Source organism: Onychostruthus taczanowskii, unplaced genomic scaffold (assembly GCF_017590055.1).
Source record: "Onychostruthus taczanowskii isolate IOZ18803 unplaced genomic scaffold, ASM1759005v1 scaffold14, whole genome shotgun sequence".
In the NCBI taxonomy this organism is placed as follows: domain Eukaryota; kingdom Metazoa; phylum Chordata; class Aves; order Passeriformes; family Passeridae; genus Onychostruthus; species Onychostruthus taczanowskii.
The window spans coordinates 11,830,285-11,854,172 of NW_024498573.1; the positions used below are offsets into that span (position 1 = coordinate 11,830,285).

A 23,888-nucleotide genomic window follows, 5' to 3' on the forward strand; every position below is an offset into this window, starting at 1 on the left:
AACAGACAGAATGTATCTCAACCATACTGAAAGGAAATGCTGATAAAGTGAACTGTAACCTCAACTGTTACTTGGCATCTTTACTGGGAGTCTAATTTTGAAAGTGGGAAATTCTAAAAATGTTTTTATAGTATTATTAAAATATAAAACGTGTGTGTGTTTTCTTCTGAAGAAGTTACCTTCAAATTTGTATTTTTCAAGGCTTTTCTTTTCTTCACTTTTGTTTCTTTAATAGCTCCACACAAAAGGGAGATGATGATTATGAAGATTACACTTCAAATAAGACTTGGGTTTTGACTCCCAAAGTCCATGAGAGTGATGTGACTCTTATTTTAAATGGTTTGCTGGAAGGATATGACAACAAATTGAGACCTGACATAGGAGGTACGTTTGTTTTAGTTTTAGATCACTATTGATTAAGCAGTGAAGAGAAGGAATTTTCATGTCATATTATGCTACTCAGGAAGCAGAATCCATTCAAAGTAGTTACAAGACTAAAATGCAATGCAGAAAAACATCAGAGGCATGTAAATTAGTAATGATTTTGGAAGCTGGCATAAATTAAGATGGCTGAATCTATCCTAAGACGTCTAATAAGAGTGTTATAATTTGCTGAATCAGGCAGCTTGTGCTGATTTACCTGCATAGGATGTTCAGAATTTAACTTCTGGGGAAAGAAAAAGCAAGTTTTTATCTTTTTTTTTTTTTTTGGTACCTAAGAGATTCTGTCAGAGAATCACAAATAATACAATTGAAAGAAAGGCCAAAGAGAGGCTAAAACAGCCTAATCCTTGTATGATATGATGGACACAGAGCCTCCAACAGCAGCAGGCTTGCACACACTGATGCAGCCTGGGCAGGAGGTGACAGAGTGGGGCACAGAGGAGGAGATTCACAAAAGATAACTGCAGTCAAGCAAAGCCAATCTGCCCAGATGATTCCCACAGCCAGTGTAGGTAAACAGAGCCAAGCCTGCACTCAGATGGAAGTCTTATTTGACCCAATCACCTTTTGGAGGGATCGTCCTCTGATTAATTTGAGTTACCTCAGTAATCAGTGATTACTGAGGTAACTCAAAAGAAAAAATCTCAGTCAGTTTGAGAAGCCCCGTGAGAGCACAGAGCAGGCAGACTATACCTCTGCTGAGGAGGATACAGCAGTAATAAGATTATAGAAAAAGGCACAGATTTCATGGATGAGGTAGACAGAGGAAAGCAGAGAGCAGCAAGGTTAATGAAGGAAGCTAACAAGTTTATAGTGGCTTATAAACTAAGGATTTTTTCACAGGGAAGGATAACATGAGTCTTTAACCTTCAGTGTATGTATACAGTGTAATTTAGCAGAGGAATTTGTCTTCACTTAAACCAAGACTTTAGAAACAGAAAAGAAGTAAAGCATTCCTAAAATCATCTGGGATAAAAGCAAACATGCTGTAGCCAAGGTATATAAGAAGAATAAAGCTGAAATGGAGTGATTTCAAAATAATTTAACATAACAACTATTCTTCATTTCTGCCTTAGAGCCTTAAGTATTTTGGCTTTGGGCTCACAAAACTGTTACTTATCTACAGCCACCTATGCAGGCCACAGCAATCACGTGGCATTGCATTTGGCATTACAATGTAAAAAAAGTGATGCAAGGCATCATAAGAGAAATAAGTTTGCTTTTGTTGATAGTGTTTTGTTTTGATGCTCTACTGTGACCTGAGACAAAATGCAGATCCTCTCAGTCAGACGAGCCTCTCTAGGCTATGAACACTTGTTTCAGTATTTGTTCTCACAGCATAAGGGAATTTGTTTTGATAGAATAAATGATACAATAATTTGTGCAGTGTCTCGAACTAATTTTGAACTGAAGACATTGCTGAAAATTTGTATTTATTTTATATGCACATTTAAATGTGACACAACCACAGAGGAGAGATGCCATAGTAACGTGCTCATGCTTGACTTTCACATAGTTGATTTTGACCTTCATTGGTTACTGATTCTTGTTGTTTCTCTTGCAGTTAAACCGACAATAATTCACACTGACATGTACGTAAATAGCATTGGCCCTGTGAATGCTATCAATATGGTAGGTAAAGGATTGCCCATTTGCCTTGTTACAAAGTCTCCATCATTTTGACATTAGAAAGCTTCCATTAGTTCTTAATATTGTGCCATACCTATATTACTTTTTAAATCTCATTTTAATTATGGATGGGAGGACTCTATGAGCTATAAATCTGTACGAGTTAGAAAGCAGCTATATGCTGAAAATGCAAAAATAATATTTTTAACATATCCTCACATTTTTGTGTGCTCTGCTCTCAAATGATTTACAACAGTTTAACTCAAATAAAACCAATCTTCCAGATTGCTACAAAACTGGGAAAACCATTCATGATGATATTACCACTTTTCCCACCATGAGATAATAAGTAAAAGGCCTAGAACTTCTCCAGAGACTTCGCCATTTCTGAGATCAACCAGGGGGCACAGGCAACTAGTCAGCTCAAGCTTTTCCTGTCCTAGATCCAAGGAAATAATAATTGCTCTCTGACCTGAGCAGGTGTGGGCTGAGATGTGGGGACACAGAATTAGAAAGGTGCATATAAGACTCACGTGCACCTTAGTTTTACCCTCAATGGTAAAATAATAAATTGTTTTAAAACAGTAATCTTTGGTAAAACATGCTACAAAACTTCACCAAAAGAGATCAGTTTTATCAGTTCTAGTATCACCTTCTGTAGCTCCCAGTTTTTTCATGTGCAATTAAGGAAAGCATATCAGGAGTTTTGTGGAATGCTGAGTGCTGTGTTTTCATCAGTATTTCTGGTTAACACAACAGGAATATACAATTGATATATTTTTCGCCCAAACGTGGTATGACAGACGTCTGAAGTTCAACAGCACCATAAAAGTGCTCAGATTAAACAGCAACATGGTTGGGAAGATCTGGATACCAGACACATTTTTCCGAAATTCCAAGAAGGCTGATGCTCACTGGATAACAACTCCTAATAGGATGCTCAGGATCTGGAATGATGGCAGAGTCCTGTACACTTTGAGGTATTTATGCCTAACTTTAATTTCATTTTTTCCAAGGAAAGCCAAAGAGAAAAATCTTGTGAATTTACGTAATTTGACATTCTTCCCTTAACCTGAAGGGAAAAAATATTGAGTTTTCCTATGTATTTACACAAACAACCCTGATAAAGGAAAGAATTTAGAAGATATGAACTGTATGGAATTTATTTTATATTGGCACAATAAGAAGTTTTATTTCTTCTTACATATTGTACTGTCTTGCTCCACAATAGTCACCTTCCTATATTAACATTAACATAGGCATTTTTATAGCAATTAGTCTTCATTTTCAGGTATCTTTTATTGTTTACCTTTGGTTTTGTCAATTCCACTTTTTAACTGTCTTAAACTGATAAATGTGAAATATCCTTGAATTAAGTAGATGGTATAAAAGGAGCTACTACATATATGAAAGGCCACTTATTCTGAATTGATTAATCTAATTAGATGAAACTCCCTCCTGAAAAAGCAATCTATTCCTCAGATATCTTAGGCAAATAAGATTATGCCATCCCAGCATTGAATATTTAACTCAAACCTATGGATATGCCCCATTCCACCAAAATTTTCATGGATCTGAACTTGATGTGCTCAACCTGACCAGGTTCCCCAGTCATGTATATAGTTTTTCTTTTAAGACAAATTACCTCTGCAATAATTATGTGTATGCCATAGGTAACAACTCAAATATCATATTCCAAATGATCATAGTATATGTCCTAAATGTGAAAATCCTGTGAGATTTTTTTATATACTTTTTCTTGCATGTGATATAATATTTGGGTTAATGTAAAATACAGATAAACATAGCACTTTTTCAAGAGAATTTAAAATTTAAAATGAGATTATAGAATCAAAGATGATAGACATAAGATTATCTGAGCTTTAGACTACATTTTGTCTAAGTTTTATTTTGCTTTTACTCTATTGGTTGCCAAAAAAAATGTTTTGAATAAAAGTACGCTCATAATTTTAATGAATAGATGTGAAGCTTTGGTTAAGACAACCTTTTAATGTTTTATAAGGTCTGAATTATAAAAAGGAGTTTTATTTTGTAGTTATTTTACATTTATTGCATATTGCATTTCCAGAAGACATAATAGAATAATAAGAATTGAAATCCAATGCAAATCAAAGTTAGACTGATAAAGATAAGCCCAGATCAACTTCTGTCCTCAAGAGGGATCCAGAAGGGCTGGTTGAGTTTTCTCAGTCATCTCCCCAGGATTAAGAACCATCCTGCCCAGCAGGAAATCAAGTATCTCTGGTACTGAAGATGATGAAAATTAGAAGAGGAAGGGAAACAGGGAAATTAGATTTCTTCCTAAATCCCCAGTACAGAAAAGTTGCCTTTGGACTCCCCGTTAACTTGGTGATCCCAGTACTCCTCTGCATCCCACAGGGTGAGACTCATTTGCCCATAACACTTTCATTCAGGAACCTGGAGACAAATCAGGGCTCATCATTTAGACACCCCAGAATCAGCAAAGAACAGAAACCTACAGCTTTCCCAGATACACCTCGTGAAACAAACATTTTACCCCACCCTTTCCTTTTTCCATCTCTCACCCCACCTCTTCCCTCTCTTCCCAAGTCCAAGCATCCTGGAGCTCATGGCTGGGCTAGGAGTGAATAAAAATGGTAGAGATTTTAGGAGGCACACCAGAGGGTACATTTCACCGTACTTGGGATTTCTGAAAGTCATTGTCTTTACCTGAGCTTAGCGTCAACACTACCTGAGTTAGCATGGAGACTCTCCTAATATTCAGTGGAGACAAACACCTTTTGGTACATTTTTCTTCTGATTAAATTTGAATGTCTTATTTTGGAGTGAGAGGAAGTGTATCCTCAGAGTGCCTCTGCACTAGCTCTGAAGGGAGTCTAGATAGCTGGCTTGGATGCAGATGTCTAAATTTGGACTCCTATCCATCATTTCTGAAATAGAATCTTTGTCACATAAAATACATTTTCCTAATGCTTTATGGCATGTTGTGACACAAAGATTTGTCACTGCTCATGAGATGACCTGTATATCTACCTACCTATGGATTTGTCAGTCATGAGTAATGCTGCCATTTCAGATGCACAGGAACAGAACTTTAATACCTTCTTGTATTACACAGTCCAGAAAGTAGAAGATCAGGGTCTATGGAACCAAAAAAGAAATATTGCTTATCAGTAACCATGATGTATTGCTATGCTTGGAATATTCCAGTAATTACATAGATAGCAATACTTTACTTTATACATATATATATATATCCTGATCTCTTTCTTCTCAGGCTGACAATTGATGCTGAGTGTCAGCTACAGTTACACAACTTCCCAATGGATGTCCATTCCTGCCCACTGGAATTTTCAAGCTGTAAGTAACATGCTTAAAAATATTCCTTTTTCTGACCCACACTAAACTTCTTATTTTACATTTATTTTTACACACTTAGAGTCAGTGAAGGTTATGTTCTTAATTTGACATACCCCACTGATTTTTACTTTTATTTTGATTTTTTTTTCAGTGCATGTATCGTATATGGTTACAAATATCATTAAGGACTGCTATTAAAAATTATAAAATTTCTGGACTCTATGTGACTAATCTATCGTTATATCTGACCATAAAACAAGAAATTTTTACTTTCAGCATCAAGGTGTCCTGGCCTTCCACTTTCTCTCTGTGCATGGGTGTTTTACTATCGCACTAGTTGGAGTCAACTGTTTGACATTTTGTGGTTAGATCAAGGTGTGAATTCCTGGTCCAGCTGCAGATGCATCTGGAGGATGGGCAAAGTTGCATCCTATTAGGTCCAAAAAAGTGGAAAACCTATTTTTGAAAAATTTATCTCAAGTGCTATTATAATTTATAATTAATAAAATGTGACATTAAGTAAAAGGCACTAGTAAGTAACTTGAGAAAAACGTATCTATAATTTACTTGCAATATTCTTCCCCAGTTTTTCCCAGAAATAGCCTAGTAGTATTTTTATTCCCTAAAGCACCCTACAGCCTAGCAGTGACTATGAACCAAAGCATTGTGTATTTTCCATTGCAATAAGATGGTTACCCCAGAGAAGAGATCATTTACCAGTGGAAGCGCAGCTCGGTGGAGGTGGGGGACACCCGCTCCTGGAGGCTTTACCAGTTCGCCTTCACAGGACTAAGAAACACAACTGAGGTGGTGAAGACTACTTCAGGTAAGACAACTGAAGGATTTGCCTCCAGGTTCAGTTAGGATATTATTAACAGAATTAAACCAAGAAAGATATTTCTGGTTAGAACTTAGCATTTACACTGCACTGAACAATTACAGGCTTTGGCATTTCTGAACTCCTTACAGGAAGAAAAACCAGTTGTTGTCTACTGTCCATTCTTGTTCTCCATAAAAAACCTCTGACTGTCAGGAGAAAGCCACTGCTACAAAGGGTGGATGGGTTGGGGAACTTGCACTGCTTCAGTGCAGAAAACAGCAGAACTGAGCCACTAAAGGATGATCTGACACTGCACTGAACAATTTACAATCCCCTTCCCACTGCCAGAAACTGAAAGTAAGCCTGCACAGAAGCGTAACTCAAAGTACCAACTTCTTTACTACACAGGCTCCAAGTTTATTTTTTTCCCTAAAATAAGGCACATTCAACTTTCATTAAAGAGAACAGCCTTACAAATCAGAGTCTCAGATGGCCTTCCTTCATATTTCTATCTCCTTGGAAACAAGTACCGGAATTTAGAATGATAAATGAGGAAGTACTCAGTGTTTAATAAAAATACAATTTTAACCCTACTAACTAAACAGAAAAATATTTTTCTAGATATATGTATTGTTTTATTTCTCGGTGGAAAGAAAACCAGTGACTATGAGGAGAGATGTAAAGAGGAACTGCATATTAATATTCTTGTATATGTATGATAACTCTTGTCTTTAATTTCTTACTTTCAAAAAGAACAATGAAATGTAAGCAGGTTGGGGATTTTTTCTGACTGCTTCCAATTTTTACCTTACTTTATAGTTCTGGCAAGTATCTTAATTTAAATTCAGACATTTGTGTTTATTCTGACTTCAGAAATGCCCCCACCCATTTTATTTCTAAAAGGCCAGCATTACTGTTTTATTCAAAAAAGAAAGTGAGATAGAGCCTGCTGTACATCACACAGAACAAGCAAAGAGATGGAGAATTAATTCAAGTTCCAGCTCCTTAATCTCTGGACATTGAGCACCAATGATGTGTTCAGTCTCATGAGCAGGGAAAAACCAGAATGCAGCGATGGATGCCTCATGGAGTCTGCTGCCACTGTAGCCAAGAAGGTATTTAGTCAAGCACTGAAGAAAGCATTTAACTTTTCTCATTTTCTCAGGAAAACAAACATAAAGGTGCAAAAGAGGACAGGAGAGCAGCGTGTTTGTGAGCCACAGCTGTTAATAACCACCATTACACCAGGCTCTCAAAGCAAAAACATAAACAGCAATAAAAACATTTCCCCTCAGACAGCACAAATGGCAGCATTGCACCCAAGTGTGCTTCCAGTCTCATCCTGCCCACATTGAAAACTATCTATATTTCAGCCTTAATTTGAGTTTCTTCTATTTGCTATTTTCTTTAATTTTCTGCTTGAGCCATTCTCTAATCAACTCTTTATATTTTTGACCAGAGACAGAAAATAATAAAATCTTGACATGAAACAAGCTTCCTATACCCTGATTGAGTGCACTGGTGACTCAAAAACATGCTCTAATATTCTGTTAATGTCAACGAGGTGCATACTGGGAAATAAACAGTAAAATACAAAAGAGCAAAAAATTCCTTTCTCATGCAAAGCAAACCTTTCCTTTTTCAGTGTATAGTCATTCAAGCTGTTAGTACTCACCTGGAGTACTCCCATAATTTGGCATCCATGGTTTTTAATATGACGACGCACACCAGTCCATTTTGTTTGAATTAAAATAAAGTAATTAGCAGCTAGCATGCACTTTAAAGCAGCAAAAAGTCGTCACTCAATTCCTAAGTTAAAAAGCACATGAAAGCTACTCAGCCTGCTGCTGCTGCATTCACAAGCCTGCTGTGTATAAAAATTTGGAAAAATATCCTGTGTATGTATTTCTTCTGCTGCAGTTACCCTGTGTTTTATTTTCATTGCTCCTCTTGGTTTATAACCACAGATATGCAAAATTAGATTTTATTTTGACCTAGCTATGGTATCTAAATAATAGGAGGCTGTCACCCTGATTTTGTAAGACTTTGTTAAGCCTTCTGATGTTTACATTCTTTCAACAAATTTTCTCACACACAGTTCTGTAAATAACCTATGTTTTGCATTCTTTCATGGAAGTGGAGAGAATTGATAGACCCTTGGTCTGTCCAGTGGCATTGGAGAGGGGGCACTGTCACCCTCCAATCCACTGTCACCTTTGGAAAACTATAAATGTTGGAGTCAGAAAATAAAGTTTTTCTTCTTCTTCTTTTTTGTTCCCCTCGAGAGCAGCAGTGTCTGTGTCACCATTTCGTGCATTATCACAACAGGAGGCAGGAAAAAACCCCAAACCCATAGCAGGTGATGTGGATCTGGTCTATTTCCTACAAATAATTTTTTAAAGCCAGCAGAGCCTAACAGGTCTTCATGACTTCCTTAAATGACTTATTAGCATGCTGGAAACTACACTAAGTCCAGTATTCCTCAGTCAGACCAACACTCTACCTATAATTACACCCTTAGCTTGAGTATATTTTCAAAAGTTTTATGAAAAGTAAGGACAAAAAAAAGATTCCAAGTTTAATAGCAACCTAGGTGCAGCCAGAGTACCCTAGTTAAATGTTTGAGTACCCATAGAGCTAAAATAATCTTGACACTTTATGCAATTACTTTCAGTGCAGAATTTCAGTACAAACTAATGCCAATGCTTTGGTGGAGATAGAATCTGAGGTACAGTGGAGGAGGCAGTGGAAAAATTAATGAGATGTTGGAAAGAGGGCTACACAATACTCCCACAATCTCTTCCCCAAAATTAAATTTAGGTGAAAAAAACCCAGAGAAACCAGAATGAAAGAAGGGATGTTAGAGAATACAAAATTGAACAGTTAGAGAACAAAAGGACCTTGGGACTAGCATTAAGGCATTTGAAACTGGAGTAAACCTTCAGTGTCTCTATTTACACAATTTCAAAACAAATTCTTGTTTCCAGCTTTGTACCTCCCAGCAACCAACACCTTCTCGTCCTTGAAGGCAATGCTTGCTTTGTGTCTGGAGAGAGAGTCAGGATGGCTGAGATCTGGCCATTACAAACTCCACTACTCTCTTTCTGTCATGTCCAAACTGAACACTTGAGCTGTGGGCTGGGTTATGGGCAGAGAAGGACAAGGTTTGTTTGAGTGTAAGCTTCCTAAGACCTGATGACTCTTGCTGAAATTAATACATTTATCTGCTGCTCTTCCTTTGCACGCACTGCAGAAATACAAGATTAACTCAAAGGGCCAGATGTCAGAATTCTGTCCCTTAGTTAGCAAATCCCAGCAAATCCCAGCAACAGCTGAAAAAAACCAACTGGAATATTACAAACCATCCCTCTGTTTCTCTTATCTGAAGTAAGTAATCCTGAATTATCAGCTTGTTTCTCTCCAAACTGAACATTTACATGCAACTTTTATTTTCTTCGAAAGTCACTGACCAAGCAGCAAGAAATAACTTAGCAAATGGAATCCAATTTAAGAGTCCAGTAATAGTGGGGACTCTTAAAAAAAATTAACTATAAACCTTCTGCTTATGGACATTTCATTAAAATAACTGACTAGTCCGTAAACATTATCTGCATTTTTTTTGCTTTTTCACTAAAATCTACTACGTGTAAACAGCATTGGTTTAGTTGAGATTATTTCCAATAGAGCACATGTTGAGACTTAATATCATTTGAGTTATATAAATTACTACAGCTGACTTCACACACTTAAAAACTTAGATGGGTCTAAAGCATTTTGTACTATTGATGCATGTCAATAATCACTACTCAAAGAGTGCATATCTTGTGTGTCACCTTTTTGCTCACAGTACAAGGCCCCATCCAGTGAATGGCAATGAGATTCTCCAATAAAAAAGGATGAACTGATGGAAAAGTCTTGAGAAAAAAAATTCACCGACTTGCAAAATTGGGATGCACAAGACAAAAACAAACTAGTAAACAAACTAATGAGTAGTCCTTACAAAGAAAGCAGCAGGTGATACAGTAGTTAGATTTGTTAAATATGATGCACACGTGGATTATATCGAGAAGGACATGTTGCACTTTGGGAACAGGAAATAGGACGTTTCAAAATTTGTAATTAATTACTCTAAGAGTGAAAGATTGTAGAAAGGAAATAATCAACTGCACAAATATAAAAACATCAGTAGTTTTCAAAAAAAAAAATTAAATGTGGGGGGCTGTAGTAGTCCACAAAGGACAGAGAATGTGATATTATTTCAAAAACCTGCCCCTGGGATGTGTTACTCAGCATGGTGCGTAAACTTGGGAGAAATATTCACTGCACTGTGAAAAATTTACGCCAAATGGTTGCTGCATTCTGCTTGATCAATAAAAAAATCACTTTTAAATGCAATCTTTTGAGAAAGACAGGGTAGTGCAGGGGAATAAACAAGTAAGGAGCTTAGAAAACATGACCTATAGAAATACTTGGAAGTATGGAACTAGTCTGGAATAAAAGATTATTGATGATCAAAGGAGTAAAACAACAATACTGCTTTTAAATCATAACAATGATCAATGCTGGTAGAGAGGAAAATAGTGGAAACCCTAAAATCAGAGAGTTTATTAAATCATACCACAGACCAAGAGGAAAGAAGCAGCTTAATTCTTGAAATTCTATCAATAGGTTTCCATAAATTTCAGACAAGTCCTACATAAATTGCACTTCTACTCACTATCCCAGTTGTTTTGAACATATAAAATATTGTACTTTGCAAAACTGTTTGTAAATGTGTAATTATTCAGGACAGATGGAGTTTCTGGTATTCCCAGTTCATTTCTACAACTGGGTAGTTCCTTTTTTTAGATCAGATATTGTCTACTGCTTATTTACAGAGCCTGTCCTGAATTTTTAATTAGATACAAAGGCATTAGAAGACTAATAAACAGCAATTCAACAAGCTGCAGAGGAGCCACAAGACTGGTCAGGCAATATTTGTAAATATCTTTATTTTCTTCCTTTTATATGTTTTAGAGAGCTAATGGGAGCTATGCAATAGAGACAGTGCATTGCTCAGAACTGATAAATGGGTAATTAAATATTCCTCTTGCTACGCATCTGTTAAACCACATAAGTAAATCTGGGTCTGGTTTCTGTTTTATCTGGAAAATATAGTCACAGCTATTATTTTGTGGAAGAGGATGTATTTTCAAGCTTTTATACTTTATTTCAATATTGTATCCTAATGAATTGAACTGTTGGCAGATATGCAGTCCCCAGAGGTTTCATAATGCTGAAAAAACCCCAGGAGTTGTCTCCTGTTTCTTTATTAAGGCAAAATATGACAGCTGCAATCAGATTTGTAGATCTGCATTGGGAAATAGTCCTGACATTAAAAATGAGCATAAGTGGAGCTCCACTGCACCTAGAAATCCCTGCCAGCCCCACACACAGCCTCGGGCTCCAGCATGGGTTGACTGCAGCATATGCCATTGCCAGGGAGATCTGTCTGAGAACTCAAAACATTTCCTGTCTGAAGATGCTGATCTACTGAATGGGTACAAGGTACTACTGCCTGCACCTTGCTTTTGGCAGAAGTTAAACATGTTTGTATCCACTTTACAGAGGAGCAAATAATGACAAAAGCTGTAAGTCAGAAAACCCAGATGGCTATTAAGGTGTTCTGCGTGTTGTTATTGTTCTCTTTATGGTATTGGGAGGTATTTATTTCAATATCCTTATTTTTGGAAAAGCTATATTAAATTATTACCTTAAACATGCTTGCTAAAAGAATACTGTCTCTGTAGGACAGTGAAACATTTAAAGCAGAAGGCAGACACAATAAACTGAAAATCCTGGTTTTATGTTTGCTGCATCAATGGAAATCCCCAATTCTAATCCAATGACCTTACGGTAACCCTAAAACACCTTAAGATTTTACTCCCATTACGATCTGGCCATGGCAAGAGCCATGACTGGCTGCAGGGACATCACCCTTGGAGGTGGTGCAGAAAGCACCCAGAGCCAAAACTCCTTCACGTTGCCATCTCTTTCACAGTGACAGGTTAGATCTTTTTGGTTTAATAGGCAGGAAAAAACCAAACACTACTCCTAGGGAATCAGTTTAATAGGCAGGAAAAAACCAAACACTACTCCTAGGGAATCAATAGGTTTAAAAATCTCAGAGACTGAGAGAATCTGACTTTTCTGTTCAGGTTTGTATCTATAGAGATTCAGGCATTGAAATCCACCTGCTTCTACCTAATCATATAAAGAGCTGAAAGGCTATTTGATGATTACTTTTCGTTTTTTTGAGAGAGGTTAAAGACTTTCTTCCAATTCCAGTGACATTAATTCAGCCTTTTTTTTCCTCTCAGATTTTCCTAGACTCAATGGCAACTGATACCTCAGCAAAACAAAATCATGACTGTCCCTGAGGAAAAGGGTTTTTGGGGCCTGAAATCCTCCTCATAATAACTCCCCAAATGAATAAAGATTCTTGAGGGTCAAGGTTTTATTCTATCTGTCCTTCATAAGGTTCTCTATATCCAAAACCATGGCCTGCTAGAGCTTAAACTGAGATTCAGCGAGGTCAGATAAGGATAAAAAGAATTAATATACAAGTAACCAGAGAATAAGGGATAATGTAGGATCTTACAAGCATTTTCACTGAACTTATTGCTGGGTAATTACAAAAACACAGATGTTACAAGCAAGATTGGTTTTGCATTAAATACACTTCTGTAGAGATGATAGAACACTGCCTTTAAATCATATTTGTTCATTTAACAACAAGAAAATAATTAGATCTTTTAGGATATTTGAATTATTAAAAAGTAAGAAAAAACAGAGTTTTGAATGTTTCTAATTTTATGATAAAATCAGCAAGTTAAGAGGGTGAGTCTATATCTTAAAACACTTCCTGGACATAAGCATCAAAATTCTTGTGATGCCTCTTATGCCCCTATGAATATATTTTCATAAGTACTGGTGACTCCTTGATGCAAAGCATATTATCCCAACTCCCTCCTATAATTCCTGTTTGGCAATGAAATCAACCTCCTCCAATCACTGAGTGATCTTTCAGAAACACCACAAGGGAAAATCATTGCCATGTCACTCTTGGAGTTACAGCTAAATCTAATTATAATGAATTGCAGGGAGAAATCTTTGTGTTCAGAAGGTTAGACCAGGTGAGATAGCAGTAAAAGACCAATGTATAGTCACAATTGTTTCAGAATTAAAATAAGTCTGAGTAATAAGCAATTTTGCAATAGGTAATGAGCAGGTTTAAATCACGGATATAAATAAATATTTTTAGTACACTGTTCAAATAACTAAAGTTCAAGCAATCCTCTGATAAATCACAAGGTTCCTGAGCACTTCATCCTTTCATCTGCAGAGTACTAGATAACCTCTACAGCCTGCAAACTTATCAGTGTAGTACTGATGGTCAATTTCTGTACTGATGTTTCACTTCCAGACTTTTTTATGTCAAAGAAACATGTTTGTAGTACAATGATTACGAGATAATGTCTCGGACATTTTCTTCCCTTGGCCTGATTTAGTTATTCACCATCTTTCTTGTTTCTCAGTGGAGAAAAATTAATTCATTAGGATGTGTGAAGAAGAGGACAGCTTAGTGTTCACAATGTGTATAGAGCAGGGAGAGTTCATTTGAAATAGGTTTCATTTTGCCTGGGGCACATATATGTCCTAAATAATAAACATATTCCTCTAAGGCTGTTCTTACACAGTTAAATCCCTTCACTTTGCAAGTGCAATTTCTAGTTTCTCAAACCCCTGTCATTACACTGCATTTTTAGTAACCTACTTAGCTAAGATGCTGTTTTGTTGTCACTGTATTTGAATAGATATAATTGAAAGGCTGGTTGGAAATAAGACATACAAGTCTGTGTCACATGTAGCAAGAGCCACGCAGCATCCATGGGAGCTAATAATACTCAAATTAATCCAAATGTTAAAAAAAAATACAAGGAAAAAGGAAATAAAACTAAATTAACATCACTAACTTTGAAGAGATCTTCACAGTGAGCGTTATTTGTTAATTATTTTTATCAAATAAAATGGGAGAAACAAAAAGAGAATACACTAGGATGTTAAAAGAAAATGTTTACATGATGTACAAAGTACTGAAACTCTCTGCTGTACTTTGTGACTACGAAAAAATCTACTTACATTTTTAGATGTGTGTTACCTACAATTCCATGTCCCATCCTACAAGGCTGACAACACATTCTCACAGAGGAATATAGTAGCCTAACACTAAGCATGGTCTAATGTTCAAATAGCTGTCATCATCATTGTATATTCTCAAACATTAACTCCCTCATTTTGTATTGTTAAAACAAATTCTGAGTTGTAAATAATGTGTGTTTTAACGTTGCCTTTTGAAACAAGCCATAATTGCCCTCATTTCAATGTACATTACAGAAGCTAAAAATATGCCACTTATCTCACAAAGTGATACAGTCTATTAAGTGAGTTCTTTGCTACTCTCAGGAAGATTGCATAATTAAGGCTAAAGAGCTGCAGGATAAAATTTATGTAATAATACTTTCTTGTATCATGCCCTACATAGGAGAATTTGAAAATATTTTTCAAGATTTAATGCGTAAAGTGCCACAACACCCTTTATGCGTCTTAGTGCTAGAGACTAAAAATGTTTATGAAACTGGTCAGTAATTGTTGTTTTTTCTTTCTTGTCTGTTGTTCCAAAAATCGAGAAAATTATGAAAAAATTGAATAATGCAAATAATGTGTTCTTCTTGATTGGAGCTCAATTTCTTCTATTTTAATCTGAGAGCAGCTATTATTTTGTGGAAGAGGATGTATTTTCAAGCTTTTATACTTTATTTCAATATTGTATCCTAATGAATTGAACTGTTGGCAGATATGCAGTCCCCAGAGGTTTCATAATGCTGAAAAAACCCCAGGAGTTGTCTCCTGTTTCTTTATTAAGGCAAAATATGACAGCTGCAATCAGATTTGTAGATCTGCATTGGGAAATAGTCCTGACATTAAAAATGAGCATAAGTGGAGCTCCACTGCACCTAGAAATCCCTGCCAGCCCCACACACAGCCTCGGGCTCCAGCATGGGTTGACTGCAGCATATGCCATTGCCAGGGAGATCTGTCTGAGAACTCAAAACATTTCCTGTCTGAAGATGCTGATCTACTGAATGGGTACAAGGTACTACTGCCTGCACCTTGCTTTTGGCAGAAGTTAAACATGTTTGTATCCACTTTACAGAGGAGCAAATAATGACAAAAGCTGTAAGTCAGAAAACCCAGATGGCTATTAAGGTGTTCTGCGTGTTGTTATTGTTCTCTTTATGGTATTGGGAGGTATTTATTTCAATATCCTTATTTTTGGAAAAGCTATATTAAATTATTACCTTAAACATGCTTGCTAAAAGAATACTGTCTCTGTAGGACAGTGAAACATTTAAAGCAGAAGGCAGACACAATAAACTGAAAATCCTGGTTTTATGTTTGCTGCATCAATGGAAATCCCCAATTCTAATCCAATGACCTTACGGTAACCCTAAAACACCTTAAGATTTTACTCCCATTATGATCTGGCCATGGCAAGAGCCATGACTGACTGCAGGGACATCACCCTTGGAGGTGGTGCAGAAAGCACCCAGAGCCAAAACTCCTTCACGTTGCCATCTCTTTCACAGTGACAGGTTAGATCTTTTTGGTTTAATAGGCAGAAAAAAAACCAAACACTACTCCTAGGGAATCAGTTTAATAGGCAGGAAAAAACCAAACACTACTCCTAGGAAATCAATAGGTTTAAAAATCTCAGAGACTGAGAGATTCTGACTTTTCTGTTCAGGTTTGTATCTATAGAGATTCAGGCATTGAAATCCACCTGCTTCTACCTAATCATATAAAGAGCTGAAAGGCTATTTGATGATTACTTTTCGTTTTTTTGAGAGAGGTTAAAGACTTTCTTCCAATTCCAGTGACATTAATTCAGCCTTTTTTTTCCTCTCAGATTTTCCTAGACTCAATGGCAACTGATACCTCAGCAAAACAAAATCATGACTGTCCCTGAGGAAAAGGGTTTTTGGGGCCTGAAATCCTCCTCATAATAACTCCCCAAATGAATAAAGATTCTTGAGGGTCAAGGTTTTATTCTATCTGTCCTTCATAAGGTTCTCTATATCCAAAACCATGGCCTGCTAGAGCTTAAACTGAGATTCAGCGAGGTCAGATAAGGATAAAAAGAATTAATATACAAGTAACCAGAGAATAAGGGATAATGTAGGATCTTACAAGCATTTTCACTGAACTTATTGCTGGGTAATTACAAAAACACAGATGTTACAAGCAAGATTGGTTTTGCATTAAATACACTTCTGTAGAGATGATAGAACACTGCCTTTAAATCATATTTGTTCATTTAACAACAAGAAAATAATTAGATCTTTTAGGATATTTGAATTATTAAAAAGTAAGAAAAAACAGAGTTTTGAATGTTTCTAATTTTATGATAAAATCAGCAAGTTAAGAGGGTGAGTCTATATCTTAAAACACTTCCTGGACATAAGCATCAAAATTCTTGTGATGCCTCTTATGCCCCTATGAATATATTTTCATAAGTACTGGTGACTCCTTGATGCAAAGCATATTATCCCAACTCCCTCCTATAATTCCTGTTTGGCAATGAAATCAACCTCCTCCAATCACTGAGTGATCTTTCAGAAACACCACAAGGGAAAATCATTGCCATGTCACTCTTGGAGTTACAGCTAAATCTAATTATAATGAATTGCAGGGAGAAATCTTTGTGTTCAGAAGGTTAGACCAGGTGAGATAGCAGTAAAAGACCAATGTATAGTCACAATTGTTTCAGAATTAAAATAAGTCTGAGTAATAAGCAATTTTGCAATAGGTAATGAGCAGGTTTAAATCACGGATATAAATAAATATTTTTAGTACACTGTTCAAATAACTAAAGTTCAAGCAATCCTCTGATAAATCACAAGGTTCCTGAGCACTTCATCCTTTCATCTGCAGAGTACTAGATAACCTCTACAGCCTGCAAACTTATCAGTGTAGTACTGATGGTCAATTTCTGTACTGATGTTTCACTTCCAGACTTTTTTATGTCAAAGAAACATGTTTGTAGTACAATGATTACGAGATAATGTCTCGGACATTTTCTTCCCTTGGCCTGATTTAGTTATTCACCATCTTTCTTGTTTCTCAGTGGAGAAAAATTAATTCATTAGGATGTGTGAAGAAGAGGACAGCTTAGTGTTCACAATGTGTATAGAGCAGGGAGAGTTCATTTGAAATAGGTTTCATTTTGCCTGGGGCACATATATGTCCTAAATAATAAACATATTCCTCTAAGGCTGTTCTTACACAGTTAAATCCCTTCACTTTGCAAGTGCAATTTCTAGTTTCTCAAACCCCTGTCATTACACTGCATTTTTAGTAACCTACTTAGCTAAGATGCTGTTTTGTTGTCACTGTATTTGAATAGATATAATTGAAAGGCTGGTTGGAAATAAGACATACAAGTCCGTGTCACATGTAGCAAGAGCCAGGCAGCATCCATGGGAGCTAATAATACTCAAATTAAGCCAAATGTTAAAAAAAAATACATGGAAAAATAAAATAAAACTAAATTAACATCACTAACTTTGAAGAGATCTTCACAGTGAGCTTTAATTGTTAATTTTTTTTATCAAATAAAATGGGAGAAACAAAAAGAGAATACACTAGGATGTTAAAAGAAAATGTTTACATGATGTACAAAGTACTGAAACTCTCTGCTGTACTTTGTGACTACAAAATAATTTACTTACATTTTTAGATGTGTGTTACCTACAATTCCATATCCCATCCTACAAGGATGACAACACATTCTCACAGAGGAATATAGTAGCCTAACACTAAGCATGGTCTAATGTTCAAATAGCTGTCATCATCATTGTATATTCTCAAACATTAACTCCCTCATTTTGTATTGTTAAAACAAATTCTGAGTTGTAAATAATGTGTGTTTTAACGTTGCCTTTTGAAACAAGCCATAATTGCCCTCATTTCAATGTACATTACAGAAGCTAAAAATATGCCACTTATCTCACAAAGTGATACAGTCTATTAAGTGAGTTCTTTGCTACTCTCAGGAAGATTGCATAATTAAGGCTAAAGAGCTGCAGGATAAAATTTATGTAATAATACTTTCTTGTATCATGCCCTACATAGGAGAATTTGAAAATATTTTTCAAGATTTAATGCGTAAAGTGCCACAACACCCTTTATGTGTCTTAGTGCTAGAGACTAAAAATGTTTATGAAACTGGTCAGTAATTGTTGTTTTTTCTTTCTTGTCTGTTGTTCCAAAAATCGAGAAAATTATGAAAAAATTGAATAATGCAAATAATGTGTTCTTCTTGATTGGAGCTCAATTTCTTCTATTTTAATCTGAGAGCATGACTTTGAAGAGGAAGTAGAGTCATACTGTGTAGGTAACAGCCCATCACACAAACTTGCTTCCATTCTCAGTGCACAGGTTAAAAATACCCCCAACGCCTCACTTCTTTTGCCTCCCTCCAAAAGTCCTAGAGTGAGTTCACACCCTACCAATTCAAATCACAAAGAGCAATAATTATTTGACCTTTCTTAACACTCCTTCTCTACTTATGCAGAATGCAAAAACAATGGTCAACAAAGAATAAGCATTGATCTGATTATCTTCTGCTGCTACCCAGTAATATTTATGCAAAACAGAAGAAAACAAGTTGGAATGCTTTCAACCATCCTTCTAGTTCATTAAAACTTCCTTTCCTGTCTTACTGTAGCAAATGTCTGTTCTGAAACAGAGCTGGTGGATTGTCCCCCTTAGGATTATAAAATCCTAATGTGAAACAGCAGAATGTTGGAACTGCATTTGTTGACTTTGGTTATACAAATGCAGGAGCAATAACCAGGGCACTCATGACAGCATACTGCCACTCCAGTTTACTCTAGTGCTAAGGATTAGATCTAAGAAAAAGCGTTCTTGAGTAATTCTATTATTTGGTTTCATCCTAGAAAAAGAAAAAAATATTATTGAAAATGAAGAAAATTAATTTTTCCCATTATTATTTTGAAAAACAAGGATTGTCAACAACTCCATGACAATATTTAGAGAACAACTAGCATACTATCAAGTACAGGTGTAGGAAAACCTTTGGATATCTTTCCATTCTGAGAGAAAAAATGTACCTCTGGTGACAAGAAAAGTAAAAAATTTCATCAAAAGAATGTATTATTAGAGAACAGCAGATACTACCTATGAAAAAATATCTTACAATACAATATAAAAAAAATTAAAGGAAAAAGTAGCTTTTCAGAAAAGGGCAATGAGGAGTATTAATTGTATGACATTTAATTCATTTACTTTGGAAATGTAAGCTTGGGAGATACAAACTCTTTTTCCTTTGAGATAAAATTCCTATGATAGTGGAATTGTATTCTAAAATCAAGATTGTTAGCTCAAGGTAATACAAATGGAGAACAGATAAATTCTTTCATGTTGAGAGAGCTGCTTGAAGAACTTTGTTTATACCTGTATTCATGTTTTCCAACATTTATTTGTCTTAGAAATGTGTTCACATAGAGACATTAGGATCGAAAAACAAAGAGCAAACAACATCAGTAAAATATGTATTTTTCAAAAACTACAATCAGTCATCATCTTTTGAACTTCTAGAAATAATAAAATGTTTAAAATTTATCTGGTTGGGAGCTGCTGGGATGCAATTTGAAAACACCACTATCATTGATACATTAAAAACTGAAAGTCATGTTACAAATTAAGCCTCTGAGTTCAGTAGAACCAAAGAGAGTAAGGCAGCGTTTTCAATGCTTTTTGGTGACCCCTTCTTCCCCACCTGCAGCACGTGCACGTGAGCAGCAAAGTGGCACTAGGGAAGGTGGCCAGCAGAGCTGGGCCAGGAGCAGCCCGTGCTGCTGGCCGTGGCACCATGGAGGAGCAGTGCAGCATTTGCTGGTGGGGATCCTGTTTCCTGAAGAACAGTGGATGGCATTTCCATTCCTACATCACTTCCAGGAAACTCATGAACCCCTTCAGAGCAAATATTTTGTTGGGTGTGAGAAGTTAATGTTTGCAATTTTGTTGCTTTGTCTCTTGGGCTTGGAGTATCCTTCTCGCTTTATGGCATCTGAGGTCACATCACACGGTCCCAGAGTGAATGACCCCTGCATCATTTCTGCATCCAACCTCTCACCCCACTCTGAAGTCTGGCAACCTCTGTAGAAAGATAAATGCAAAACACTTTGCAAGACTCTTTTGAGAATATCAGCCTTTTCTGATGCCTGTCACTTGTTGCAGCCTTACCTCTCTTTTACAAACCCAGCACCTGAACTTCTAAAAAAATAACAGGAGACCCCCCCAGAGATGTGGCTTCCAGGGCCATCACATCACATTGCCATGTGTAGGCTGCAGCCCAGCCTACAGGGCACAGCTCAATCCACAGCTCCTTCCCCTGTCCTGTGGGTCTCCAAATGCATCCTTCTCACTTTGTCTCACAGTGCTTTGGATCCACAATTGCCAGTTCATTTTTAAAAGCTTTCCAGAACATAACATTTTCAAATGTTAAAAGAAAAAAAGTCTTAAAAAGACATTACCCATGGAGTTCACATTGATGTAACCTCACTTTTAAGATATTAAGAGGTTACACTTTTGGGGCTGAAAACATACAATGTGATGGCAATACACACTGTGACATGGAATGGGGACTCCCAGGGGAACCAGTTTTATAGTAGCTGTGAACTTTTATCCTGAATATGTCTGTCTGAGAAACAAATAGTTCTTCAAAGTCTCCTCTTGAAAAGAGTGAGCCATTTAAATACCCTGTAGGATTTGGACTAGGGTGATTACATCCACCTAGAAGATCTACCTCTATCTGTGAAGCTGCTAACTGAAGCTTCAAGATGGTTATCTGTAGTCTTCAAAGATTTTTTTCACGTCCTAAGCTTGATCTATTTGACTTCAAATGGCAATACTGGGTATAAATTATTCATGATTCATAGCTGTCTCTTTTGAGACATGATCTTCAAACCAAGCATCCCCTTTATCTCTGTTCCTCCCTTCAGGCCTGTGGCCTTACTCTTGGTATTAAGTACAGTTTTAGAACATCATCTCATTGTTTGCCATTTTTCATAGTTTCTCGCTCTTAGTTTCTTGAACACCTTCCACGGTTTTTTAAACTCTACATTTATTTAGTATTTTAATAATAACCTAGTTCCTTCTACTTCAGTGTTTTTATTTCTCTCATTTAAAAAAATACTTTCTTTCCACCCTCTAATAGCTAAAGAGATAATGGTATTAAAAGCTTTTTCTTTCCTTCAACACTTTTACTTTGTACCTGATGTCAATAATATCCTCCTAGAAAGCTAAAGAGGTTAAAAACACACTCAAACACATGTGCCATCTTCTTTCTCATCATATAAATAACTGTTCTATTAGAGCTAGGGTTTTTTTCCATTTCATTTCCTCACCAATCACACCTTAGACAATTTTGCAACACCTACTTTTGCCAACGGATGTTTCTGCTGCTGCCCCTGATTGTGAACAAGATTAATTTGCACATTGCTGAAGGTTTGCACCTGGCTTCTGCAAGACAAAATACTTAATAAACGAGAAACAATTTGGAATCTGCACACAGAGCAGACCTTGTCCTCAGGCAAACTGATAGCAGGAGAAGGAAAATCATGTTTGCCTCTCAAATACTCGTCCGCAACAGTCTCTTCTAGAAGAGTGTCTCAAATAGAAAAGAAATATATTTATCATATTTTTATCAAAAATTGCTCTAAACACCAACAATAAGAGCGTCATATTTTTAATAGTCAGAGATGTGAAATCTGGAACACTTTCTTCTAGGGAATTTGGTAATCTCTTTATATGTTATGGTTTTAAACCATGGTTTTAACAGATTTTAGATGCTTTCAAAATGTTGACAATAAATGAGTTACTCTCAAACAAGTCAACCTAAACACAGACACAGATGTGTCTAGTGAAAATATTTTTCCTTTCATTCTGAGCTTTTGTATGTAGGATTTGCGATATTTTAAAAGCACAAGTCATGTGTGTATGGCTGTATGCAATATAGTAATATATGCAACCCATCACTTATTTCTGTCATACACATGACTTCATACAATTTATATATTCTTTTTATTGAGCTCAGTTCAAGCATAAATGTAACTACAGCTCTAAATCCTACGAGGCAGGCACCCTTCTTGAAACATGCCTACTAATGGGAGCAGCCTGTTCTTGTATAGTCTTTCCCATGTCCAGCAGGAGAAAAGCACAGCTCACGTGGGAGTGAGTGCACAGTGTTTTCCAGCAGGACTATTTACATTTTACCATGTTGAGTTCTTGTGCTCAAAGGCATTTTCTTTTCTTACTCAGCTCTCTGAAGCACAGGACATTTGGTAGGTGACCACCCTGCTTTGGGTCTGATCTGTATAACTTTTGCTCTTTGATGTTTTGCCTTCTAGAGTCTCATACTCAAGTAAAATTTAGTCTTTTCTTGGTTAGTTGAATTGGTTTTCTGAGGGTTTAAAACTAAATATCCACTGATGAAGTATCCTAAAATATTTAATGGAAGCTAAAAGTAAACAGAATTGAAACACTTAAAAGAAAAAAAAAAAGAAAAAAAAAGTCTGTCTAATGCTGGAAGCTGAGCAATAAAGGCAGATGCATCCCTCCCTCCCAGCACCCCTTGGGCTCTTTGTTTATGGTACTGTCTTCCCAGTCATCTCCCTGTGCACCCACTGGAAGTGAGATGCTGCTGTTTGAGTGGTATTTCCTTGTATAAATATTTCTTCTGCTGGGGCGTTCAGACAGAATGAATCTGTGAAATCTGTAGCTCCCCTGCAGAACGTTGCCTCCACACAGTCATGCCTTCTCTCCTCTGGAGAGGAAGTAGGAGGAAACATCAAGTTTTATTGCAGCCCCAGGTTATGTACTACTGTCTCCTGGCCCTGAAAATAACTGGAAACATGAAAACCCAAGATTAAATGTACTGTATCCTCAAATTCCTCTTCTCCCCAAATGAAAGGCATTCAGAGGAATTCAAGAATGACCTCTGCTGTGCAAGACAATTCACAAAGATATAAAATCAAATCTGAGAAGGGATGTTTATGAACTATATTTGTCACTTGCAGTTATTTCAGCAACTAGGACTTGCACAAAGCTCATGAAAGTAATTTCAAGGGAGTTCTTCAACATGTCTGTAGGACTGCTGTTATTGAGATCAACATTATTAAATACTTGATTTTTTTTTCATCTCATTGCAGTCATCAAATAGGCCTGTATCTAGTTTTTATTAGCAGTTTTTAACCTAGACCTCAAAGTGTCACATTTATTTAATTCCCATTTTTACATCTTCTATTTCTCTTATTACACCTGGACTTGCCCAGACTCTCTTTTCAGACAAATCCTTTGCAGAGTCACCTAGAAAGTCCAAATACCATGGTATGGTATCAATCTTGTGCTTTGCCACCCCATAAAACAAAAACAGTCACCATTTTGTGCTTTCTTTCTCTGACATGAACTGCTGAAAATTTCAACATGATAAAATTTACATAGTTTT

At 36.4% G+C, this 23,888-nt stretch overlaps 1 protein-coding gene across 4 annotated transcripts in view; it reads left to right on the top strand.

The window, feature by feature from the left end:
* The first annotated feature begins 2,019 nt into the window (after positions 1-2,019).
* Positions 2,020-23,888, top strand: part of GABRG2 (gamma-aminobutyric acid type A receptor subunit gamma2) — a 38,404-nt gene continuing 16,535 nt past the window's right edge. For all 4 annotated transcript variants that reach the window (XM_041397517.1, XM_041397518.1, XM_041397519.1 and 1 more), the window contains exons 1-4: positions 2,020-2,076; positions 2,833-3,053; positions 5,354-5,436; positions 6,125-6,262. In XM_041397517.1, coding sequence (XP_041253451.1) covers positions 2,035-2,076; positions 2,833-3,053; positions 5,354-5,436; positions 6,125-6,262 — 484 coding nt within the window. In that variant the 5' untranslated portion in view covers positions 2,020-2,034. The remainder of the gene's footprint in view (positions 2,077-2,832; positions 3,054-5,353; positions 5,437-6,124; positions 6,263-23,888) is intronic.